Below are 25,944 nucleotides of genomic sequence, written 5' to 3' on the forward strand. Positions count from 1 at the left end.
GAAATTCTTATGTGACACTTGTTTCTTATTGAAAAATCAAGAAAGAGATACAGCAAACAAGCAGTCTTACGTTTAATATTATGACATGAAATTGAAAAAATTCCCATTTGCCTTTATTACACAACAGAATTTTCCCCTTTTTTAATAATAAAAAAGTGCATATAGACGCCAACAGAATCATTTAGACAAGCGCATTTTCTCCTCTTTCAAATTCACTAAAAATGTTTACATACTACAAACCTAGGACTTTGCTTGTAGTAGATGAGTTATAAAAAACATTTTTATTCCTAGTTCACATCATCGATAAACACACACAGTTGCACCAACCCTTTAGAACTAAAAATCCATGTTCGTAGTTTGAGTTATTTGCTTTTCATATATAATTTAAATTTTTATTTTAAAAAGCAAAACATTTCGGAAGTAGTACACACGTTGATTTCTATATAAAACAGAAGGGTTTTTTAAAAAATACAGGTATTGGTGTAACTGCCCTAATCACAGTAATTTCATTGTTTTAAAAACTCACATGTACTGCCTTTGCTCTACATGGAAGAGATCCTTGCTTTCCATATTCTGCTCAAGTAATGTTCTATTCTGTAGCATTAATGTCTGAATTTGATCTAGTAGATGTCTGTTCTCCTCCTCCAGATTTCCTTTAAGCTGGCTAAGCAGCTGTTAAAATATATGAAATGGTACATGCATATTTATATGTGAGTATATTTTAGACACAGTTAATGAGATTATCAAGAAAATTTAGGTCTACAAAGGATTCTGATAGTCAAATCAAACAGAAAGCTTAACTAAATCATGACTCAACTGATAAAAGCTTCTTTGATGCTTTAAATAACTTAAACCAGTTTACCTAACACGAGCCCCAATTTTTTTATTGCCTGTACAACAAGCAAATTTGTCTTCAGACCAACTTCGTTATCTATCAACCAAATGACTAATTTCCAAGCACTTAATACAATTTTATGAATCTACAAATACACTTATATAAATATTACAGTGATACCAGTCGTGAAAAATAGCGTAATTCTCACATACCTCACATTGATTATTTAGTTTTGTAGATGTAATATCCAGTTGTTGGTACTGTTCTTTGAGTTTAGAAAAGTCAGCTTCTAATCGTGTTTGTTCTAGTTTGGAATTGTTCAATAATGTTTTCAAATTCTTATGATCAGTTTGGAGAACTTCATTCTCCCTCAAGAGCTGACTGTATGTACGAATAAGCCTGGAATTAAAAGACACCATAAAAGAAGACATGCAGATAGAAGGAAATGTATTCACGACCCACACTCCCTCTGAACCATGGAATTTCCAGGGCTCTATGCTACTCCGTAGAATACATATAAACATTTCTTAGTATCACATGCTGTAGGTAAATCATCTCTTAGTCTAATTTTCTTAGGTATGCATTCTGCCTTTAAGCCAAACACTCCAGGCTCTCCATATGTTTAAGAAATAAAGCAGGATTTCTAAATGTAGACATCACAACCAGTTTTAAGATTCCACTTCTCAAAATACAGGAATCTTACAAAATGGCTAGAATTTCTTGCCAACACAAAATAGTAAGAAAATAGGAATGGTCCAAACTTTGGCAATCATGGGGATCGCAGATACTGACTCTTGGGCTCCCTTTGTCCCTACTGGGCCCTGCCATGTCCCTTTCTAAAACCAACCTCCAGTTCCTGCCAATTGTCCTCTCACAACACCAAAAGTAGGAGGCATTTAATTGTGAGCCTCTCTGCTAGATGAACAAATCTTAATACCTCTTCTTGAGCGGGGAAGTAGCACGCTGTGTAAATACTACTATTCAACCCGACTACTTATGGCAAGCTCTACCTCAGTTGCAGGGGTCAAGCAGGGCTTCGCCACCCACTGCATTTCTACTCCTACTGGCATTAACCTCAGCTATCTTCGCCCTTAAGCGACACATGCAGAGCGGCTTGCTCCCTCTACCGCTTACAACCATACTGCATGGTGCTTGGCCTGGCATTCCTCAAGATGCTATGTGGAATTCAGTATCCTCAGGATATATTAATTATTTTTTGTGGGTTTGTTTTCTTCTCTTCCTGTTCAGTTTTTCTGAAATGACTGTACTGCAGACCAACGGAGTGGAGTTGCTTTAAGGTATGGATCGTAAGCGTCCTGAATTGCAGCATCAGGTATTAAGAAACGTGAGAGGATACAACGCTTGTTTAGACTGTACTGACAAGTGTTCAGAGCTCTACTAATACACATATATCAGACTTTTGCTTTACCTTTCATTTTCATCACGAAGTTTTTTATACTCTGCTGCTACAGTTTCATGTTTTTCATTTTGCTGCAGCATTTTCTCCTGTTCTGTCTTGAGTACTTTCTCCAATTCTTCCAGTTGTACTTTCTGTTTCAGCAACTGATTGTACCTGCAAACAGAAATCATATTTAAGTTTCTTTCTTTGGAATGACAAGAAAATATGGAAGTTTTTTGAAGAGGTGATCTTTCAAAGTTTTATGATCTTAATGTTATATTTAAGTAATACTATTTTATTCATCCTAGTTATGCAGCATTTTTTGCTTTTTGCTCAGAAATCACACTCTCATCTTACTTAGGCATATTAGTATTTACCTATCTTCTAAGTCCTTATGCTCCACCTCCAGATTTTTGTGTGCAGATTTAAGACTTCCATGTTTAGCAATCAGAGATTCAAACTCGGATGCTTGGCGTTCATGCAGGTGTTCCAGTTTTTCATGATCTTTGAGAAGTGAATCATACAATGATTTCAGATCCTCACGTTCCTTGAGCACACATTCATTCTCATTTTCTAAAGCAGACTGCTGGATTAACAGTTGTGCATTTTGATTCATAAGAGATGTGCTTTGAGAATTAAGGGTGGAATTTTCAACCTGCAGTAATAAACATGTGACAAGAGCTGCAAATTAATTTCACAGACTGGATTATCTTGTCTATCTCTTCCCACTGAAAGATTTCTTGAGTTTAACTCTTAGCATCTTAGCAACCTTCTACTTATTCCATTACCTGACAACCTTTAATAGGAATACTTTTTTTCTTATATCCCAATAGACAATTCCAATTCAAAATATTCCAAGAAAAATTTTATAGCGGTATTGCAAGAAAGCACTTAAGCATATGCTTAAACCGACATGGGGCGGGGGAAAGAGAAATCAAATTATTATTTACCTTCAAGTGTCTGTTAAAGTGCTATCTAGATGAGAGGCACATTTTCCTCTCAGCACTGACAGCTCTGGTATCAAAGTATCTTAGAGAAATGGATCACCGGTGATCCTCATATCACAGAAGCCAAATCTGTGACATGACTAAAATGAACTTTCATATTGGCATAGATTTTTTTTTTTTTTTTAAATCTTTATTGTACAGAATCTCTATTGTCACCGTAAAATCCTTATTGTACCCACTTCAAACAGTAGCACCCATTTAACAGAGAGAAAGGGAAATAAAATAGCAGCTCCTGGAAGGAACTACCCATATTCTGTTTTACTGAGGAACTGCCATTCACAGTTCTCTTCCAACAATAGTAACGTCAGTTGATCACTCTATGTACATGTTGTAAGATCTGGTGGAAAGTACTCTTCTCGTAGAAGAGTACAATTTCTCCAACAATTATGTCAGAACAGTATTAGTGTCTATTAATACATTAAAGCCTTCAACACTAGACAGATTAAAAAACCAACCAAACAATAACTTTACTTTGTGTGCCTCTGGAAAGATTAACCTAATCTAATCCTGGGATATCTTAAAGAGTTGACAATACCCAACGTGCTTGTCATTTGACCTGTATCAGGCCAGTTTCCTTCTCCTTCCTATTCAAGAGATGAAAAGCACAAACTACTGAGGCTTCTAATACCCTCAGGGTGTCTATTAAGAGGAGGAGGGGAGGAATCTATCACTCTAGTGCACGCTGTTACTAAGGAACAATTCCCTTTCTGTTGGAACTGCAGCATTCTTTGTTACAGATGAGAAAGCTGAACCTTTCACTGGAAATGAAGTAATGTCTGATGGTATGTATATGCTGTGAAACTTCCCAGACTGAATCCCGAGCTTAATTTAGTTCAGAATTCCCAGTTATCCTTTAAGACATCCTTTCTCTTGTATGTTCCTTATGGGTATCAGAAGGAACAGTAGAATTACAGTTGCCTAAGAACAGTTCTGACATAGTCCATGTAGGCCAGCTTAGTGTGCACTTCAGATTTAGCTAACAGTTAATCACTCATTTTCCTGAACGTATTTCACCTTTCATTCCGATTTAAGAGTTGATCTAGAGTTGTCTTGCAACTTGCCTGAAGCTATGAGCAAAATAGCTGAATTCTTAAGGAAGGAGAACTCCCTTTCTCAGTCTGTTGGGCATACCATCATTCAGTCACCCCCACCAACAAAAATTACATTGCTTGGTAAATATTTTTTTTTTTTTTTTTTAAAAAAAAAAGGGGCAGAAAACGCTTCCTTCTCCCAACTCACTGCCTCAACAGTTTCAAATATCTACAGTTAGTTCATTCTCCATGTTTATCAGATAGGAAAGGCCTGTGCTGTTGTGCAATTCATGAGGCAAAAAAGGAACTACATAGATATTCCTGGGTTTTTTGACAAACTGTATTACAAAATACTCAGAGTTCTGAATCCCAGAGATACAGCCTCATTTGTTTAAATTGGTATATTTCCATGCCCACGTCCACTAATTTTTAACAACTAGATGAGACACAGTGTGTGCACAAATGTTCTGGTTTGTTCATAGGCTTGCCACCCACAAAGGCAAGTACTGTGCACTAATTAGATTTCAGTGTGGTAGACAGAAAGTGCATCTGCAGTACAACCGTGTTCTGCTTTCCAGAAAAAGACAGGGTGATAACTTGAGGCATTCACAAAATGCATTGTTTGTTTACTCGTTTAAAAACTCCTTCACTCTTTGAGTTCCATCTGCCCTCCATCATTTCTGACATTGTTTACTATTTCTGCTGAATTGTGGACTTTGTATTCCCTCTTTAAGTAGTTTTGATTCTTAGAGCTCCAAAAAGCATTAGATCCATTAACAAGAACATTTCATTTATCAGAGAGAGAGAAAAAAAAAAAAAAATTAATAGCCTTGTTAAAGCATGAAGAATGCTATGTGAATTTTGGCCATAAGAGCTGCAAGACTCTGTGGACAACCATTTTTATAATTTCCATGGTAACACATTACCTTTTTTTGCCTCTGAATTCAATCTTCACATATTTATGCAGTTTTCAAAGTTGGGGTTTTTTTTTGGTTTTTTTTTTCAAATCTTCTGTACTTACTAGCATCTTAATTTTCCTTTTAGGTATGGCTTTTACTTTTTTTTTTTTTAAACTCTATTTATAAAAACAGACAAAATACTGAATTTCTTAGAGTCTCTTCGGACACACTACTTCCCTGACCTAATTTAGAAGTAAAAAAGAAATTTAAAAAAAATCTTCTTTTCCATCTGTACCAGAAGCGAAATGTGACTTACAATACATTAATGCCATTAGCTTTAAAGCTTTCACTTGAAAAAACTTTGTATTAATTTTATTTTTGAAAGCAAAATAGGAAAATATTACCTGCAGCTTGGCATTTTGAGTTTGTAGAGTTGTATTTTGTTCCTGTAGAGAAACGGTCTGTCTCTGAAGTGCAAGAATCTGAGCCTGCAGATTGCTATTCTGTGTCTCAAGTTGCTTTAATTGTGTCTTCAGTGCTTGCTTCTCTGCCTGCAGTGTAGCATTCTTTGAACATTAAAAAAAAAAGGAAAATTTGAGTTCACAGCCGTTTACTGAACTTCATGAATAAAACCCCATGTTTCTCCGAAACAAAGAAAGCAGCATGACTTCGCAGAGACTTACAGGGTAGAACAAAACTGTGAATCACCTTATATAACAAAGTAACACACAGTGATATTATCACTACAGGTTAAGATTGAAGAAATGGGTAACTAATATTGTACCTATGGAGAAATAGTAGAGAAATCGCAATGAGTCATATAAGTAAGGATTATATAAGAGGGATTTAAGAGGTATCTGTGGATTCAAAAGGCCAAATTCAGGTTCCCACGTTTCCTTTTGAATGCTGGTCAAGTGCTTTACAGCATCTGTCAGTGCAGAATCCAGCTGCTGCATAAACTATATTTAATTCACATTCTGCTTGGTATGTAAGCTAGGTGATAAATTGCATACTTCCTTAACAACACTCTCATTCATATTACTGGAACAGCTCACAACAAATAATTAAAATCAGTGTAATATTAAAAAAAAATCTTACATTTCTTTCTACTTCGATCAATCTATCTTTAACTTTCAGTAATTCTCTAGTAGTTTCCTGATTTTCTTTCTCCCACTTATTGACAGATTGATTGTCTTCTCCACTTCTTGGAGGAGAATTCTGAACCATCCTTTCTTCTTCTTGTCTTTGCTTGAGAGCTTCATAGTTCTTTTTCACCTGAAATTATTTAAGACAACTTACGTTAGGTTAAGAATTTTCCATTTTCTACATCCTAATTTATTACATGACCATACCACTTTTCAAAGAATAGAAACTGCTGCTATAAGTTACTGTATTTGTAAACTTGCTTTCTGTGTATGTTTGGGGAGATGATGTGCAAATAATGTATGGATACTGACAGCTTAAACATAATAACATAATAAACATAATAAACACTTGGGCTCCTAGTCATACTTGTCTAACAGAAAGAGACTTCTATTTTCTGTTTTATTTCAGTGCTTTCAACTGTATCCCCCAACTTTTATTATAAAGTACAACCACTGAGGGGATTGCATTTCTTTTTTTAACCAGTCCACTGAGGCTGTTCAAGGTAGATCAGAAAACGTAACTTACCAAGAAATTACTATTTTTGGCATCCCAAATCAAATCAACTTCAGACTACTTATCCACCTGACATATTCAATGACCAATGAATAAACTCAGCAACAACTTTTCACGTGATTTCAACACTGGGCCTGTACTATCGCAGTCCTAAAAAGCAGTCATACCTTTGTCCTGAGTTACATTACCCCAACAATGCCCATCTTTTGCTGTCTTACACAAAAGGTCAAGTGCAGAAGTAACAATAGCTGGTCCAGGAGTAATTTAATCTTACAGAAAAAAAAATGTTGTTCTCCTTACTGTTTTAAGTTCCTGACGGAGTTGCTGGTTTAAATTTGTTGATTCTTCTAAACGAGCCTCCAAAGCAGCAATTTTTTCTTCTTTTATTTCGAGAGACTTCTTAAGCGTGGATTCTAATTTTGACTCCAAAAGCTTGTACCTACTGATCAATATCACACACAAAAAAGTCTGCATTTTGAAAAATTATCTGAGGTATTTAAATTCTAAAAAGTTTTGAAACAGTAGCCTCATCGCTACATTTAAAAATGCTTGAATGCTGACTGTATTCAAAAGCATGAAGACACCTCAGTATTACTATCAAGTCCTATGTCTAAAACGAACAGAAGATGGTAGTCAAAACCATTTTTGAATCCTTCTTTCTTTTAAAACATATTAGACATACAAAAAGCCACGTTCAGCCACACCGGCAGGGTGCTGGCTTTATTTGGATCATTAGTGTGCGTGATGACAGCACTCTTCCTTCTGGCTCCGCTCCAGTGAATCCAGCGGGGACCTGAACTAAATTAGAATGTAAAGTATTTGGAGAGCAAGATTTTCATCAATTTCCATTTCCTGCCAGCTCACAATGAGGAGGCACTACGGAAGGAGACGGAACATAGTCCTTTGCAGGTGCATACTCATTTGATGTATGAATGTGCAAATTGCTCACTCAGCCCAGCTGCTGATATTTTAAGACTGTTACCACTCCTGATGTGTAAAGCTTCCATTTTTTACCACATTTACAATATTGTCGGGCACCTAAAAAACCCAAACCACATATGTGGGAGAGAAGTGGTCAGATTTAGAATGCATTTGTTTAGAACAGTATCTCCTGAAAACTGCCGGTGCAGGATATTCTATGAATTATTAGCCCTTTTAGAAAACACCGAAAACCACACTCATTAATCACTTGCAAGCAGTCCAGTCACTGTGCATGTGCTCAGAATCTGGAAGACATCCCACTTCTCCCCACAGTAGGATAAAATAAAACAAACCACTAATATCCCCTTTTTAAATTTTGACTGCTGAAGAATCTATCAGTTTAGCGAATAGAATAGATTGCAAGAGACTCCTGAATGGACAACAGCATTAGATCGAGTCAGGAACTGGAGCAGAAGACCAACGGTAAGAGAATTAGTAAGTAGAAAGCTGTCCAGTAGCATCATGTAGCAGGATGAAAATCCTAGATTTCAAGGTATGACAAGTAATTCTCAGGAACTTAAGAAACAGTAGGCAGTCTATGACTAGTAGAATAGATAGCATTTCATCTTCTTGAGCTGATATTCAGCTACAAATAAGAATTTCTGTTACTGAAAAGTTATACAATGATGTAGAAAACAAAGAAGGAAAAAGACTAATAGCAGAGACACAATATCCAGTTTCCTTTCAAAAAACTAGTAATTCAACACCTAATAATGAAAGATGGTACAAATTTTCTAATATCATTGAGATTTGGGTATTTCAGATTCAGGGTCAAAATCCAGAAATCTTCTGGCGAAAGACAACAGCCATTTGAAAGGCAGGCAAAAACAGGAAACACTTCAAGGTTAACTCATCAAACATGGTCAGCTTAGGCCCCAACAGAAAGACTCTGAAGTGCTACCAAGAATATTCAACAAAAAACCACAAGCAGCTCTCTCTAATCAGGGAGAGAAAAATTGTGCATTTTTAAGTTCTGTCATCAAAATGAGAGAGGCAGCCCAAAACTACAGAGCAGTAATTTTGGCCATAACGAACCTAGCTTTCTACAGGCCTGATGAAACAATTGCTAATGCCTCACCTAGGCAATAATATTAGGAAAGCAATCCAGGTACCTTTTGGATGAATGAAAAAGTTGAGAATAATGGAAAGGCAGGACAGTAGCAGAGCACAATTTCAAACCAACCACTTTGTAAACAAATATTGCACATTCACAATCATCCAGCTCTACATGAAGTTGTTAAAGATTGGTCTACATTCTGGTTTGAGCAGCAGTTCAAAACAGTAGCATAGCCCAAATTCCTTCACATCTAAAACTATTTTGTCAAAAGCCTAAGCTCAGAGGTAGGCTTTGGATAATGTTCTGGGTAAGCTTCAAGATATAAAGCTTACTGCACACCTCCCCACAGATCAGCCTGAGCAGGCACATCATACCCAGCCTGATATCCAAGTATCCTGTACCATCAGATATTCCACCTGCTTTTGTGGTGCTTTCACATGGTCAGTGCCGGACAATCAAGTTTGCCATAAACACCTTCTGGACAGGCATGATCTCCTGCTGCAAAGCAATCTGCAAAGAATTAAGCATGAGCTGTTCTTACAACAGTGCAGCTGAGCAGCACCAAATACAAGAGATCTAAGGCCAGCAGTAGACACGTGCCAAGTGCAGGTCAACCAGCTTGCAATGCTTAAGCCTGCTCTCTGGGCTGTGCTCTTAATATACAATATATACACAGCAAAAAACGTGCACTGACGCCTTGAAAAAGGAATACGCACTAGAAGAGCACTAAGGGAAGGTGGTGGGAATAAAAAGAAAATTACTTGTTTGTGTAATTCCCACACACAGGTAACCTGGAAGGAAAGGCAGAAATGAAACAGGTCATGACAGGTGCCAGAAATACGTTAAAATTTCATTTACAGATTATAATTTAATGAAAGCTGGATAAAACTCCTCATTCCACAGAGACACGTAACTCCAAATTTTCTTCCAAATTATAATTTATAGATCCATTATAACATCGTTCTGTAAAATGCAAAGGAAACACTAGTATTGTATGGCCCAAAGTCATAATTCATATAATATCACAAACCAACTAACCTATGAGAAGTGAACCCACAATACCTGATCTTTAGAATTATGAGCACTTGTAAAGGACAAGTGCTACTGTCTGGAAAGTAGAAGTAGACTCGTAAGTCTTTTCATGTAGTATAATTTGCAAAAGCACCTTTACAGAGCAACATCCTCTCCCTCTGCAGGTGCACTGACTCCAACCGCTTGGAATCTAGACCGTGATTTAGAAAAATGTTGCTCAATCTGGACTTCTTCATCGAAGCAGTTTAAGCTTCAACTCAGCGCAAGGATTGGTTCTTCTTTGTATGGTACATTCACCTAAGGACAAGCCAAACACATACTATGCGCTGTATGCTACACAGTAACGCTTAACTTGGAAGAAATCACAGTAGTCAAAGTTCTGAGACCTCTTCTTGACAGAAGAGCTCCTCATCTGTGAGCTGAGAAAGGCAGATGAAAGACACCAGCAGAAAACAAGAGGTGGTAGCAGATTCTCCCAACGGGATTCTGGCACCACCCCAGTAACAGAGCACTGGCAGCAAGAAAGGGAAACTGAAGGGAAGAAAAATGTTGTTTGGTTTTCTTTTGACACAGAAGGCCCCAAACCAATCTACACGTTCATGACAATCAGTCGTAGTAACAGATCATGACAGCAGCTTTTTTTTGTTGTTGTTTTAAAGAGCACAACTGAATAGCATCGTGAAGTAAAGACTGGCTAGAAGCCCATACTAGTCTGCTTTTCTCCTGTCACAAGTTTTCCCTAAATCCCTGCAGGATAAGACAGAACACAACATACAGTAGAGGAAACAGATGTCAGGATAGCAGCTGCTTTATAATGGCAGGTGTGGTAGAGTGATAGAGCCAGTACGAAATTTTGGACACGCTCAAGTACTGGATAATTCCCAGCCTGTGTAAGTGGGAATGCCAAACAGCTTCCTTTTGGTAGGAAGAATTAGAAGGAAATAGTTGTAAGGAAAGAGTGAGACAGTTTAAGGTAACCATTATGTGACAAAAGCGTAAAAAACCACTTCTATCACTCAAGCAGTCAAAAAGGAAAAGAAACCACTTTGGGCCTATTATCTTTTACTGCTACTGTTCCTGCTGCTAACTAGAACATAAACCATTTTAATTATACATTACCTGTATCTACTGACATACTTCAAGGAATTTCTTAGTAACAAAAAGTGGGAACACACTTTCACAAACAGCTGAACGTAAAAGCACATCAAGTACATTACTAGTTTCAAAGAATAGCAAGTTCCATTTTGGGTCTATTAATGTGCCTTAAAATCTAAGAGTATGCACAAAAACTGCCTGTGAAACCACTTTATCTTTATGAATAAAAAACACCCTCATTTCTACACTGTTCCAGGTAGGCCTTGACATTCTCACCTGTCATCACTGCTCTGTTCATCATGCAAGAGACGCTCCTTGTTTAAGCCTATTTTTTCAAGTTCGTGGGCAAGTTTTTCTAGATCATTGTTCATTTGTTGAGTCTTCAATTTTTCATTCACCAAGTCCTTACACAGACAAAATTACAGTCAGTAATAAATAAAGGTAGTCTTAATTCTAGAAATGCTGAGGCAAGAGTCTTATATCGCTACGTGACTTGAATAACTCAATGTGAACACTCCTTTCCTTCCAATTGTTAGCTTTCAGCTATATCAGACATTACATTGTTAACTATAATATGATTTCACTGTAGTTGTTTACTCCCTTCCTTTCCGTAGAACTTCCCTTCTAAATTTGGTCTTGAATATTACAGTGAAGGGGAAATGTTTCAGCCAGAATGAATACCAACATGAAGCATCTGAACAATGTTCATTTAACAAAGGCTCCACGACAGTCTGTAAGCAATCTTACAGAATTAAGCGTAATATGGTTGTATTATTCCGTTTGATTATAATGATTATATAAATCTTGATTATCTAATGCTTTCCCCACTGTAACCATTAAAGATGCTAACAGTATGCAGATTAAAGCATAAAAAACACAAAGTACAAACTTTTTTCAAATATACAGATATAATTTCTCTACATTACAAGCAGATTATGATGGGAATGGTAACTAATTTCTGTTTACCTCTCGTAAAGTGACAAGGGTTTTCTTATCAATGGTAGCTCTTTTCACGAGTTCTTTATTTTCTTTTTCTAGTTCTTTCAGGCGTACACATGACTCTTTATATACAACTATTTCTTTAAATAGAGATTTATTTTCCTTTTCCAGATTACTAATTTTTACATTGTTTTCTTCCAAAGTACTATCTTTAATTTCTGCTTGTTGTCGAAGCCTTTTATTCTCTTTTTCGAGCTGTTTCTTATCTTTTTCCAGTTGAGAAGTCTCTTGTTCTAACAACTTATTCTCCTTTTCTAATTGCTCTAGGCGCTTACTAGAGATTTTTAACTCTTCTAAGTTCTTTTGCAGAGTCTGATTTTCAGACTCTAGATCTTGTAATTCACTTTCTAATTGCTGAATCTTCTTATTGCTGTTTTCAAGGGCTTTCTGTAGCCTTTGGTTTTCTGTGTCTAGGCCTTGGTAGCTGACTTCCAAGCGTTCAGTTTTCTTAAATGAGGCTTTCATGAGTTCGAGGCTTTTTTTAAGTTGCTCCTTTTCACTCTCCAGTTCCTTATTTTCTAATTGCAACTGTGCCACTTTAATGCTTGTACACTTCAAGGATTCAACTGTTCTTCTTAATCCCAAATTTTCTTCATCTAGTTGTGAATTCTCCTTTTCTAAGGATTCTAACTGAAAAGTGAGATTTTTTAGGCTATCCAAAGTTTTTTTGAGTTTTCTGTTTTCCATTTCCAGGTCTGAGTTTTCTTGTTCTAAGGCCTCGATCTTCTCACAAGTAATTTTTAAGTTAGTAATTTTTTTCTGTAATAATTCGTTTTCTTTCTCCAGACGATGCAGCTCATTCTCCAGTTCTTCTGCTCTCTCCCCTTTCTCTTTATAGTGTTCCAGTTCTTTCCTGACTTGCTTTTTCTCGAATTCAATCTTATTTAACTTACTGCTGGTCTCTTTAATAGACTCATGAAGGATTTTATTTTCTTTTTCAATTTCTTTCATTCTCGCTTCAGCACTGATTTGTGAGCGTTGTCTCAGAGAAGCTACGGTTTGATTCAAGTGCTCATTTTCTTGTTCTAATAGCTTAATCTAATTTGGGGGGGAAAATTGTACACTCTGGTGAGCGACACGCCAACAAGTAGCTAATTCCATATATAAACTGAAAGCTACTAAGATAGTAAGATTACATCATAGTTCCCTTTTATTTTAAGTTTTTAAAAAATTTCTCTTACTCTACTCGTATTTATTTGCAGCATTACAAACATTGTGTATGTACACAGGTGGAAGTTTGACAACAAAGTAAGTCAAAGTGAATCTTCAAGTATCTTCCTCTTGGATATTAGTAGATAACGGAAAAATAAAACTAATGAAGCACAAACCAAAACAAAGCTGTATCTATGTCTTAGCTTCATTTAATTTTCTACCTAGATTTAGATTATTCTTCTTAAACTCTGTAATTTCCAGAGATGTGTGTCCACAGAGAACAAAACTGCAGTCACGTTCTAAACCAAACTTGAGATGGAGGGAGGTGTGGGAGCTGCAAAAGTGTCTTTATCTCACTTGGAAAAAACAGGGGTGGATCTGTGGGATATGAGGGCATCCTGATCACAGTCAATAACATTTTGGGAAGAAATAAACCAAAGTTACATTAATTTGGGGGTTAAAAAGAACCCTTGGACATGCTGTTCCAAAACAGCTTCCAGAGAAAGTAAATTGTATTAGACCTGAATTATTTTCTTAGGTAATGTATTCCCAGATCTACTTCAAGAATAAAGGCAGCATTTACATCTTAATTTTTAGTATTTCTTGACTTTTTCAGTTACTCTAAATCATCCGAAATTATCTGGGTATGTAACAACAGACAGCAAAATGCAGAAAACTGTTTAGATCAATATTTAAGAATGCACTAATAACATAGCATAAGGGATGTTTCAACAATAAACTGTTTTGGAGAAAAGCAAAAGTGCTAGTTGCAATGAAAAACAGACTGAGAAAATTACAGACTGTTCTTTCATATTTAAGTCTGAATGTAACTATTAATTACAGGATCTACGGCTCCATTCCCAGCAATGACAAACTGTTCTGAAACGATTAATGAGAAACTAATTAACAGGTGTCTAAAACCACAACTTTGTAACATTTCTTTACATAACCTGGTATGTTACTGCACATGCAGAATTACTTTCCATGAATTCTGTGTCTATAATCCAAACTTAACAAAAAATCACCATCAATGCCTCCATAATTTTTGTTGAAATCAAATGAACCTTGTACAGTTGACTCCAGTAAGTTTCAGCATAGGATTTGTAAAAGACATGAAAGATGCTGCTAACTCATCACAGCTCCTAAGTGTATTATTTTTAAGTAGAAACAGTCCCACTGAAATGTCAGTCCTACTCCAACATGTTTAAAAATATACGTATCCCTGATGGTTGAATTGGGACTTATTCCAGAAAGTTTTAGTCCTTTTTTCCCTGGAGTACATTTGTAGTATGATATGTAAATCAATTATCGTAACAATGAGCACCTCAAAACAAGACAAGCTGGCATATTTTCTTTAAAATCACACCCTAACTGTTCTCTTTAAATGAAAGTAAAGCTTCAATGCCAAGCTTCCCCCCCCCCCCATCTTTTCCAAGTCTGGCATTTCGTTTACCAATTAAACCGGACCTTTACAAATTTTCAGGATTTTTGAAATACAATGTTCTGTATTCCAAAATACTGTACTTTTAAATTAAACTAAAAAAATGTCAGTCTCATCAAGAAGTATAAGTGGAATTTATAAAAGGTAACTACAGTTCTAATTCTGAAGGACATGATTACTAAATATGGGATTTCCAGAAGTTTCCATAACTCGTTTCCTAGTGGCTGCCTTCCACAGGTCCTCTGAATTGCTCTGCAAGACTTTTAGAAGGTGTCAGCACCCATTAGATACAGACATGTCAAATACAGCTCAAATCTTTTACAAAGACCCAGATGCCAGCTTCTGGCAACCAAAAATAAATTCTGCTACCCACCTACAAGTCACAACTAGAAAACATTCTAGCATAGGGGAATGTTACGAAGCTGGGTACGATGGTTCCTACCCCAGATAAACAAGACTGTGAGCAACACAGGAGGCACAGAGTCAGCAGCGGAGCAGCTCTGCTACACCAGTCTCTGTCAGGCCCCTTTGAAGGACAGGCTGCTGTAATTCTCATTAATACTCCGACATTACTTCAAACACTGACCAGCTGTCTGGAACCTGTTTTCCTCCATTGAGAGGTGTCTGGCTTACCTCCAAAGTTCCCAATTTTCTATTTTGGCTGAGCTACACCCTCTAAGCAACTATAGCAAATCCACAGCCCATGAAAGCCACAGAAGCATTACGAAACACTAAGAAGTTCTAAAACTAACAGTAAGGCCTCAGCTAAAAATGAGTCATGCCTCTCACTGGCTGCAGGTCTTAGACAAGCTACTTTGCGGCAGATATGTCTGTCCTTTTGGCAAATCTGCTACATTTACAATCCCTTTATGCCTGTAAAAAAGTACAAAAGGAGAACAGTACAGTACAATGCAGCATTAAGTCTTTTGATTCTGCTACTCACTTGTCGCTCTGAGTTTTCTCGAAGTGTTTCAAGTGTCTTTTCAAGCTGTGCTTTTTCTTTCATCAAATCTTTACTCAGATTTTGACTATTCTGAAGGCTTTGTTTCTCTTGGCTAATTTCATTCTCTAGCTCTTCAAGCTAGGGGAAAAAAAAAAAACCCAGATTTTTAAAAAAGTACTTAAAAATGACAATAGCATTACTCTTAGATGGGTTGAAGGTACTCTTGCAGAAATGAATACAGAAGGTTAAAGGAAAGAATAAAATGGAATATTCTATTCTTTATCTGAAACAATTCATCTCTTCTAGGAATAAATTTACTTCTGCCAGAATTTTTTCCCTGGCTCAGATATCCATAAAGTACTTCTGCATAAAAAAATTGGTCAGATTTTATTAGTCTCTGGATGTTTTCCCAAGTATCTTTTTTTCTTTTAAAATTCCATTTTAGTGAGATTTATACTGCTCCTCCAAGTCCCTTTTAGCTTACAATGGTTGAATGTTGCTTGATCTTACTTAACTAGTTCAAGAGATAGTTATGATGATTCCTTCGGAATTAAATATACAGGTTTGTTTTCTCAAATGGTTCCAACTCTCTTAATGTTGCTAGACAGTAAAACTATTTATGGGTAAAAACAACCAAGTGTGATTTTTCTGTCACATCTAAGCTATAATTAGTTACTTAGAAGCAACATACACATTGTATTTTTAACCAATCATCTGCTGGAAAGTTTATATAGTGTATCAACTCCGCTGTCCACATTCCCCAATCCTAGATGAGTCCAGACATAACGTGGACCCCAGGCAGGGGGGAATACTTTTAGAAACAAATTATCTGAATTATACAGTAAATCGCTGCTAAATAATACTGAAAAATAAAATCACAAAATGTTAGTAGAATGGAATTTGTTCCTCTGTGAACCAATTCATTGATCGGAAATACGCAAAAAGGACAGCATTAACTAGGCCAGTACTTGAATTCAATCTTTCTCTTAGGATGAGAATACTAATGGTTGACCAGTCTTTCGCTTCCCTCTTCCACTCAAATTCAGATTTTCCTGGTCCCTTGCTTAGCAGACCAAGGCATGTTTTACAGGGATATTGGCACGTTCATTGGTTTTTGCAGAGAAGTAACTGGCTCAATCACCCCAGAAGGGATGGAGCTAGCCTCCCTCCAGGAACCAAATTTAACCATCGTCTGCCCAGCTGCCAACTGGGCGCTGGAAGAGGAGTTCCTCTGGTCACTGTATCTCATATTTGCAAGACTCTGTATTAGCAGCTTGTTTTAAGAGAAAGCGTGTCCAGATAGAAGTAGACTACATATACAAGATTCGTAACAGGCATTTTGTTCAACTTCGTGCTTTTTGCTGATGCGATCACTGTTCAGAACATTGTTTTAGAGGCAAGTGAGAAAAAGGACATGTCGCCAGACACCCGAAGTGGTAAGAACAATACCAGACAACCACAAGAACCTACTATTGCTTGCTTCATATACCTGTTCCTTTTCTTTTCTACCCTCCTAGCTGTCTTTCTGGACCATACAGAAACTCAGAGCAGCACGAAGACTGCTGCAAAAAAATACCATATTGTTAACAAATCAGAAAAAGCATAGAAATGTGGAACACAGTAGGGATTTCTTTCAATTTTTTTAATTAATTATCTCTTACCCGCTCTTCTCTAAGAATCGTCTAACATCTGAAATATCTGCTGAAGTAAAAGCTATTTCAGAAACTTTAGACATTTTACTCCACTGTAATTAGTCCCTGGTCTTTTTCAATTTTTATTCTCTATAAATATCACTGACTAAATTACTCTATTTGATATACATAACTTGAAGAGTAAAATATCGTAGATCAGCACAGATAAATCTGGCAAACTCCTCTCATTCACTTGCTCATCAATTCCTTGGCCCATCTTCTCTCTCAGTTATGAATGAGGACACATGGCCAAGTTTTCTGCTTAGGCTTATCAGTCAGTCTTCACCTATGTACACATACCTTCCCCTGTTTCATAATTACAAAAATTAAAATAATGTTCTCAAGTATCATAAAACACTTTCATTACTCATTATGTCCCCATGTTAATATTTTTTCTCTCACTGGTGTAAGACCTTTCTGAAAAAAATGGTCATATTCTTACATCAATAAAAAAGCATAACTAAAAAAGAGAAAAACCTCTCTGAGGTAGGTTGTTTTTTTTTTACCATAAACTTACAAACACCATAACACCATTTAGACCCTAGTAATACTTTACCCAAAATAACAGCAATTCATAAAATTACCCTTTAGAAAGAAAATGGCAAGCAACATTAGGCAACTCCTACACAATTCAAACATACACTGATGATTACCTTTTTGCTAAGTCTTTGGTTTTCTTTTTCCATTTTCAGAATCCTTGAACTACTGCCTTCTACAGAACCCACTGCACTTTGTAGTTCTTCCACTGTTTTCAGCAAACTTTGGTTTTCCATTTCCAGCTTCAGTAATCTGCTTGACGTCAGTTCATTTACTTCATGACCAAGTGATTTCTGCGGCACTGTAAGAGAAAAGCACCATTTTTTTAAAAAAAAAAAAAAAAAAAAAAAAGGTTACTTATTACCTGGAGTTCTTGGACTTTGCATTTTTAGACTTAGGGGATTTAGAAGCCTTTGACAGTCCTCCAATGCCTTCTTGGTGAACAGAGCTAGTTAGGATTAATGACCCATCCTCCTTACCCAACAGGTAACACCGCCGATGCATAAAAGCAAATGTTGTACTCATCCTACAGTTCCTAATCACAGCAGAGGTTTTTCCTGAGGATGTACCTCAACTGAGGATGTATCTCTAAATTTCCACAAATCCTTTGTATGGGGATCCAGTGTATGACCAAACACACTATATTGGAAGAATCAAAATTTTTGCCACAGCTATCTGTGCAAACAATTATTCTGAGAAACCTTAACAAATCTTTCTTAACTTTTGAGAACAGTGAAGCAAGAAGGACTCGTGATCTGCGCTGGAGAGCACAGAAGTTGAATGGCAACACAATGTAACTGCAAGGTATTTATGGGGTTTACACCCCTGTTTACCTGAACAAGAATCACAAGAACAGACGTTTCATGTAGGCTGTATCTCCAAGGATACATGGGAATGAGTTTAAAAAAAAAAAAAAAACCAACAAAAAAACCCCCACAAAACCAAACCACAAAACAAATAAACAACCCTCCCCCAAACCAAAACAAAAATAACCCTCAAACCATCACATCTCTCCAGAGGACAAAAAACTGTCGTTCAGAAATAAGGGCCTATAATTTCCTAATGCTGTCCAGCCTCTGAGCTTTCAATTTTTCTGTTTTATCAGTTTGCAAGTATTACCATGCTTACCTTCAGAAAGTTCAGTAGTCCTATTTATCTGTTCAAGTTCCCAGCCAAGATGCAATGATTCATCCATACTTTGCTTCTGAGCCATTTCTAGAGTCATGTTTTCCTCCATGAGTTCCTCAATCTTCTTTCTGTCCATATCCCGCTCCTTAAAAAATTATTTCACGTGTAACATTAAAAAAAAAAATACATCTCAACGTGCACAGAATATTTTAGTATCTAGTATGCCACAGAGAAATGCAAAGTACATTTTCTGATTTGCTAATACACAGCGAGACAGGGAGGAACAGACAAAAGTGTGGAGAACTTAGAAGTGTAACAACCAGTAAAGTAAAATATGCAGAAAAGAACCTCTTCTCATCATAACCTACGGTGATGACTACTTACTCCTTTTCAAAGTTCACTTCTCTCCAGGAAAAAAAGTATACATAATAAGCACAGCTTGGCAGCACACACAAAAAACAGAGAAGCAAAATTTTACCTTCTGTAAACTACCAAGCTGTACCAGGACTGGGTCCATGACGGGAGTGTCTCACCTGGCTCTTTATAAACCCTTCCCCCATACATGCTACTGTAACAGGAACAAGCTGCAGCTGCAACTCTCAACATTTTGCAGAAAATGAAAGTAAACAGAAGGTAACCATCTGTCACCCCTTACAGAAAACAAAAAAAAACCCACACAGGCAAATTATGACTTGGTATTTTAGAATATTTACTTTTTGGAGAAGAACTGGTTAAAATCAGAAATTATTTTGGGAATAACCTTCTGATAAATATGTCACTATATTGCCAGAATTTGAAATATGAAAAACCTCTTGTACTTAAGTGACAAAAGACTATCTTCACATAAAAAACATTGATCCTATCGTTCTTACTAATGAGTCTCTGTATTTCTTATGATCATATTTTAGCTATTCAATTAAACACTGTACCACCTTTAGGAAAAGTAACGCCTTGGCAATTTTTCCTTCCCTAGGCAGAACCAAAGCTACTGTAGGAAACCGTATCTGAAAAGTGTTAGTAAATCAAGACATACCTTCCTCCTCTCCCCCGCTATTTTGACTGCAAGTTCTTTTATTAAAAATGGAAATGAAATTCAATGCATATCAGTTGCCTTTGTCATCCTCCATTTACACTTACCATCTCCATATCATGTAATTTAGCTTTTAATTGTAGATTCTCTTTTTCTAACTCATGTAATTTATCAGAACGGGCTCGGGTCCCCTCTAATTGATCTTCCAGCATTGTCTTTGTTTCTAGCAACACTTGATTGTCTTCCTTTAACTCCTGCAAGAATTAAGCAACAAAAAACCCCTCACAACAAAAGTATTCCCCTTATTCATACAAACTTTGATACAAATCGTAACTAGTTTTAGAAACATTGCTCTAATGCTAAAACATTAGCTGTAACAGACTTTTTTTAAAAAACAAATTTAAAGCAATTTCACATAACTGTAACTTAGGAAATTTTTATGAAAATAAAATTTTATGTAACTTAAGAGAAATTAAATAGTCCCTAAACCATTAAGAATAAATAAGGTGTTCATAATTACAATCAAACCATAAATATCTCTGTGATTTGAGATGGGATCTGGAAAGATGTATTGCACATGTATGGGCTACAGCTAAGCAAAAGGCTGACATCAAATAAAAATTACAGGTGCCAGGCTCAAAACAAACAAAAAGAAGTACTTCACACACCATGTAATCGAATCGTGGAGCTTATTGCTACATGATTGTGTAGATGAAAAGGCTTAAATGTGTTGAGAAGTTATCTAATTCATGCAAGAGAAGGCCAAAAAGCTCAAAAGTACCACCTCTGAGTACGACTTTCCTGAGCAGAGACTGCTGGAGGCTGGGGGAGCACAATAGGAAAGTATCACCAAGGGCTTGCCCTGTTCTTTTCCCCTCCTCTAAGCATCTACTGTTGGCCACTGTCAAAGACTGAAGATTAATGTAGATGCTCCTTTCAGTCCATAATTCATCTTATTATCAGATTGAACTCCCTAATTTTTCGGTTGCAGGAAATGGAAAACAAAACTTAAGAGAATAATTTTCCACAGTCCATAATTAGGTTTACAGGCCACTGGGCAAACTTACTTAAGCCCAAAGTCAGGACACAATGCTGAAAATGCAGCCACATTCTTAAAATACAACCAGCCATATTCAAAGGTCCTAAACAGCTTTAATTTACGTACATAGAGGATTTTTTTTTAATGGCATCTGATGAAAATAATAATATGTAAAAACATATCATTGGCAATTTTACTCATGATATAGACACAACTTTTCAAACTTCAGCATGGTCAGCTGCGAAATCTGAAACAAGATCAGTGAATATAACATATATTTATCCTTCATACTCCTCCCTACACAAATATTAAGTTAACTTAAAATAATAATTATTATTATGATGAAGCAAAACCAACTAATTAACATCTGTCTCTATTCAAGCATGCTTGAAAAATCAGATAGTTTACAAGCTATGAAACATGTAAACAAATTTTGGGTTTTTTACTCGTTTTAACATTCTATGAAAATGACATTTCCACTATTTTCAAATCCTGTACACTAATCTTTTTTCCTTTACCAACTTTTTTTAACCATATGCTTTCAGTCTCTCTTACAACAGCAGTAGATATACACAGTTTATAAAGTCATTCCTGTAAGGTTATTATTTTCAAATAGCTCACATACAAAGGTTTTCTCATGTGCAGGCAGGCTGATGGTAGTGCTCATCACTCACAGCACGTGATTTTCCAACAGACCCATGTATGCTAACCTATTACATCATATATAGGCAACAACCAACAACTCTGAGGAAATTTGAGAACATAAATCACAGCACTGGACCTCTTATCACTGAGCTCAAGTTGAATAGCAATATCTTGTTTAAAGTACGTCAAACACTGAGAAAAGATCCGGAGTTGGAAAGTAGTTACCAGCCTTTGTTTTTAAGTGGCATGGGAAGGCAGCTTTGGAGCCTCCTCAAGAATGGATGTTTCAATGACAGCTGTTAAGGTCTGTATTTAGTGTATCTTGAGAAAGTTTCTTCCAATTTCATCAGATTATTTCACATTACATAGTAAGATGATAAAATTAATTTCCACAAACAAGGCTAAGAACAAGTCATCTTAAAAAAAAAAAAAAAAAGTCTTGGGAACTGTGACTTTTAAATTTCAGAAATGTCTAAAGCCCTTTTAACAATGTTTTGATCTGCACCACGCACCTTCTCTCTCACTACAGTCCACTGTTAACTTTTTTACACTGCAGTTCACTTGGAAAAACTATCCATCTCATTTTCCATTAAAAAGCTAATAACTCCCGTGCCAGTTGATATACTCTGTTTCTGACTAAAGCCATTATTAGAAGTTTTGAATGAAGGCTCTACAACTGAACGTTAAAGAGATTTGGGGTTTGCCTTGCAGTTTTTCCCCTCTCGTCAACAGTAGCTTTTATCAATAGTAGCTATTTTCTGCTGGGACATCTGAAGTATACATTCATTAAAAGGTTTTAACTTTTAAACATTTAAAGAAAGAAGTCTCTTTCCAGAGGATGCCATTTCTTTGGTCATTAGTATTACAACATTTTTCGGATGCGGTACCTAGAACATGGGGGATACTGTATCATGTCTAGGCAGCAGTTCAGTGGAAGAAAATCTGGAGGTTAACACAGATCACAATGTTGAGATGGCGCTTAGTAGTTACTGTATTAGAAGGTGTAGAGAAAAGTCATCTTTCCACTGTATTCAGAACTGGTAAAGCCATAATTAGAGTATGAGATCCAGTTTTAGGGACTCAATTTTAAGATATTAAGACAGAACCCAGAGAAAAGAAAAAATGTGTTGTAAGGCAGAATGCCGTGGGGCTGCAGAGCGCAAAGAGCTAGAAGAGAGGACACATGACATGTCACAGTCTTCAGAGAAGAAAAAGGCTGCTACAAAAGGCTGTGGGCACTTCATCACTCAGGTCTTAAAGCACCGATTAATGCCAAGCACTCATTTGGAGTGGTACGGGTACATAAAAATGCCTTGCTTAAAGCAGAAGGACCGAATAAGCTCCCAAGATCCCATCCAGGCCTGTGAATCCAAGAGGCCACATTAAATGAAGAAGTTATATAAAAATACTCTGTGTCATAGTTTAGCCTGATATCTTGGGTTTGCTTTTTGGTCATTTTTACCCTAAAGAAAGGGCTTTATACCAATATCTCAACAACTACATCTAGGCAACACAGTATTTTTTCCAACAAGCATTCATTTAGAGTCCTCTCTGCTTTTCTAGGAGTCTTCTTTTTTAATGACCCCCTTGAAAATTTCTTTAAACTTGCATTAGTTTTGACTCCCACAAGTAATTCTTTCTTTCACAAATTCTGCCACCTCGGCATTCGCCCAACAAATTTGCCATTTACAGACAGAATGATGGCCTAATAAAATCCTGCATGTTGATGATTTGTTTCCTGAACTTCTAATTCATGACAGAACTGTAAGTCTCTCTTGGCTGGTGTCAGCGCATCTTTTTTTAGTATATTTTATCCGTGGAATGCTGTCGTTCTATACTCATTTATGTGTACAGCCACTATTTCCTCAACGCTTTACTTAGAAAAATGTCTTCTCCTACGAGACCCACAAGAGGGGAAAGAAATTACTACATTTATAACATATTTTTAATTAATTCCTCCTTGAGTTTCTCAACAGATAGTATATATATCCTAAACAGAGGTACCTAGTGGTCTTGCTAGCTTAGAGCTATGGTGAATACTGCTGACATCAAACAAAACAGGGACTTTTACCTAAAAACTGTAGTTTATCACAGAAGACTGACTACCATATATCCCAGAGCAAGAAGCTATAACACTGTTTTCATGTCCCAATGTTTAAGTCATCAAAATAACTTTGAAAAAGCCACAGCAAACAAAAAATGATGGTTATTCAGTATTTTTTTTTTTCCTTAATATACCTCCACTCTAGCTTTGTAGAATTCAATATCATGCAGCCTCTCTTTATACCGGCTGACTTCACTTTCAAGCTTGTCGACTCGAATTGCCTTCTCACGAAGAGCATCTAATTCATCTCTATACACTCTGGCAGAACGGGCATCTGAGAGTAAATTCATATTCTACAAAATAAGAAAATACCAAAATTAGAAGCAAGAATACTGGACAGTACATGCTGAAGGATAACACTGTTTCATTATTTAAATCAAGAGTAATGTGGAGGGATATCATAAGTTAATTCTGAGAAAGGTAAAGAAAATGGGGAAGAAGGGTAAAAAAAAAAAAAAGACGCATTTTAGTGGCTTAGTCCAGATGATGTATTTCCAGGAAAACTGCACTGGCCTTTTCCAAGGAGAGGCATGCACGCATTTGTAAATGTCAGAACAGCACATTTCTTTTACAGATAGTACTCTCAAATGACCCCAAATCATTTTATACATTCATATCATAATAATAAACGAATCCGATCTTTTCCTTCATTATCAACACATAGACTCAAAGTATAAAAAAAACCAGCCAAAATTTGACTGGATTGTTCTTGAGGAAAAATTCAGTACACGTACACTCGTAGGATTAAATTAGAGAAATACTAACCTAACTCAGAATATCCTTCCAGCTTACTAGACCAAATAAAGGAATAAATTATACAAGATCATGTTCAGAGTGCAAAATAAAAATATGCATAAAGCATACTTCCTAATTAAAAAAAAAAAAAAAATCATTCTGGTGGTGACAATTTTTTTTTGCCCACTTTATTTTAAACAAGTTTTACAAAACCTATACCTCTTGCTGAAGTCTCTTTAGTTCAGCTTCCATCTGTTCAAGTTCTTGTTTACAGTCAAGCAACTGCTCAGTCTTTTCCTCACTTAAAAGAGAAAACATAAAACACAGTTAAATATGATGCAAAACTTGATAATTATCATCTCATTTCAGAACAAAATACTGAGATTCATGAGACTTCCCTTATTTGATCCAGCATTTCATGGACATCAGAGTGTAAAACTTAAGTATGCCATTACGCTTTAGGTATTCTTCAGGTTTTAGTCTGTATCTATTCTTTTCAATTTGGCCAGATTTTTCGCAGTCCTTTAAATTGTTGTTCACTAAGATCTCCTACTTACAGGGCAGAAAACATTAGGGTGTAATGAGGGATTTTTTTTGTGAGAAGGGATAAGGGATTTTTTTGGTAAAAAAACCCCAGACAATACACATGAACGCATACCAGGAAATCGACATCCAAAAGTAAACTTAGAATAATTTCAAAATATACATTCAAAAGCTCCAAGTATTTTCCAGGAGAACCAGACAATGACCACTGATGCGTCCTGTCACAGATCAGGTAAAGCCAAAGAAGATACCACTTAATGACCTTAACAATTTTATGAAATGCATAATGAATTTTAATTTTATGGAAACAACACAGTGTCTGTTTTAGTCTCTGCAGAAATTTGTAATAAAACCAATTTGAGATAGAATACTACAATTCTTACAGGACTCATTCTTAACTTCCAACTAACACTTATTTCTCAATGCTCAAAAAATGAGTTTGTTAAACAATGAGTAAGTGGCAAGGGAAATACTGAATTCTCTCAAAGACACAGAACACCGAATGTTCAAAATTCAACTGCACCTCAGAACAAGCTATGCACTATTGAAAAAACCTGACATATCTGATATTGTATAACCCTAAAAGATACAGTGCATATTCAAACATGTTACTATATTATTTAATATTCCGGAATACAGGTATGAAACAAAACAGAAATAGAAAGGGGGAAACGAGAATTTAATGGACTAAAATGTATAATACAATCTAAAAAGTAATCATACAAAAAAAAATTGTTCTAAATAAAACTACAAAAAAAAAAAAAAAAAAGTTGTTTTTAAAAATGAGCCAATCTCACAATGAATGATCTTTTTGCAACCCTACATTGTTTCCAAAAGGTCTTTGACGGCCTACAAGTACACAAGGGTCTTCTATGCATAGCTCACTGCAGTATCACTGTTCACAGCAGGCATCAAACCCTTCCCTCTACATGCGTGTTCAGAAGCCATACAGAAATACAAAG

At 36.2% G+C, this 25,944-nt stretch overlaps 1 protein-coding gene across 3 annotated transcripts in view; it reads right to left on the reverse strand.

Annotated features, from left to right (window-relative positions):
* Positions 1-25,944, reverse strand: part of CCDC88A (coiled-coil domain containing 88A) — a 76,316-nt gene that overhangs the window by 16,800 nt on the left and 33,572 nt on the right. For 2 of the 3 annotated variants that reach the window (XM_075707005.1, XM_075707004.1), the window contains exons 9-23: positions 24,659-24,740; positions 23,839-23,997; positions 20,024-20,170; positions 18,887-19,031; positions 17,875-18,059; positions 15,531-15,668; positions 11,962-13,032; positions 11,272-11,399; positions 7,131-7,272; positions 6,270-6,446; positions 5,576-5,737; positions 2,612-2,889; positions 2,265-2,408; positions 1,048-1,234; positions 527-672 (exon numbers count right to left, since the gene is read on the reverse strand). In XM_075707005.1, coding sequence (XP_075563120.1) covers positions 527-672; positions 1,048-1,234; positions 2,265-2,408; positions 2,612-2,889; positions 5,576-5,737; positions 6,270-6,446; positions 7,131-7,272; positions 11,272-11,399; positions 11,962-13,032; positions 15,531-15,668; positions 17,875-18,059; positions 18,887-19,031; positions 20,024-20,170; positions 23,839-23,997; positions 24,659-24,740 — 3,291 coding nt within the window. The remainder of the gene's footprint in view (positions 1-526; positions 673-1,047; positions 1,235-2,264; positions 2,409-2,611; positions 2,890-5,575; positions 5,738-6,269; positions 6,447-7,130; positions 7,273-11,271; positions 11,400-11,961; positions 13,033-15,530; positions 15,669-17,874; positions 18,060-18,886; positions 19,032-20,023; positions 20,171-23,838; positions 23,998-24,658; positions 24,741-25,944) is intronic. The other variant, XM_009489301.2, reaches the window with a different exon arrangement.

Source organism: Pelecanus crispus, chromosome 3 (assembly GCF_030463565.1).
Source record: "Pelecanus crispus isolate bPelCri1 chromosome 3, bPelCri1.pri, whole genome shotgun sequence".
NCBI classification, from domain to species: Eukaryota; Metazoa; Chordata; class Aves; order Pelecaniformes; family Pelecanidae; genus Pelecanus; species Pelecanus crispus.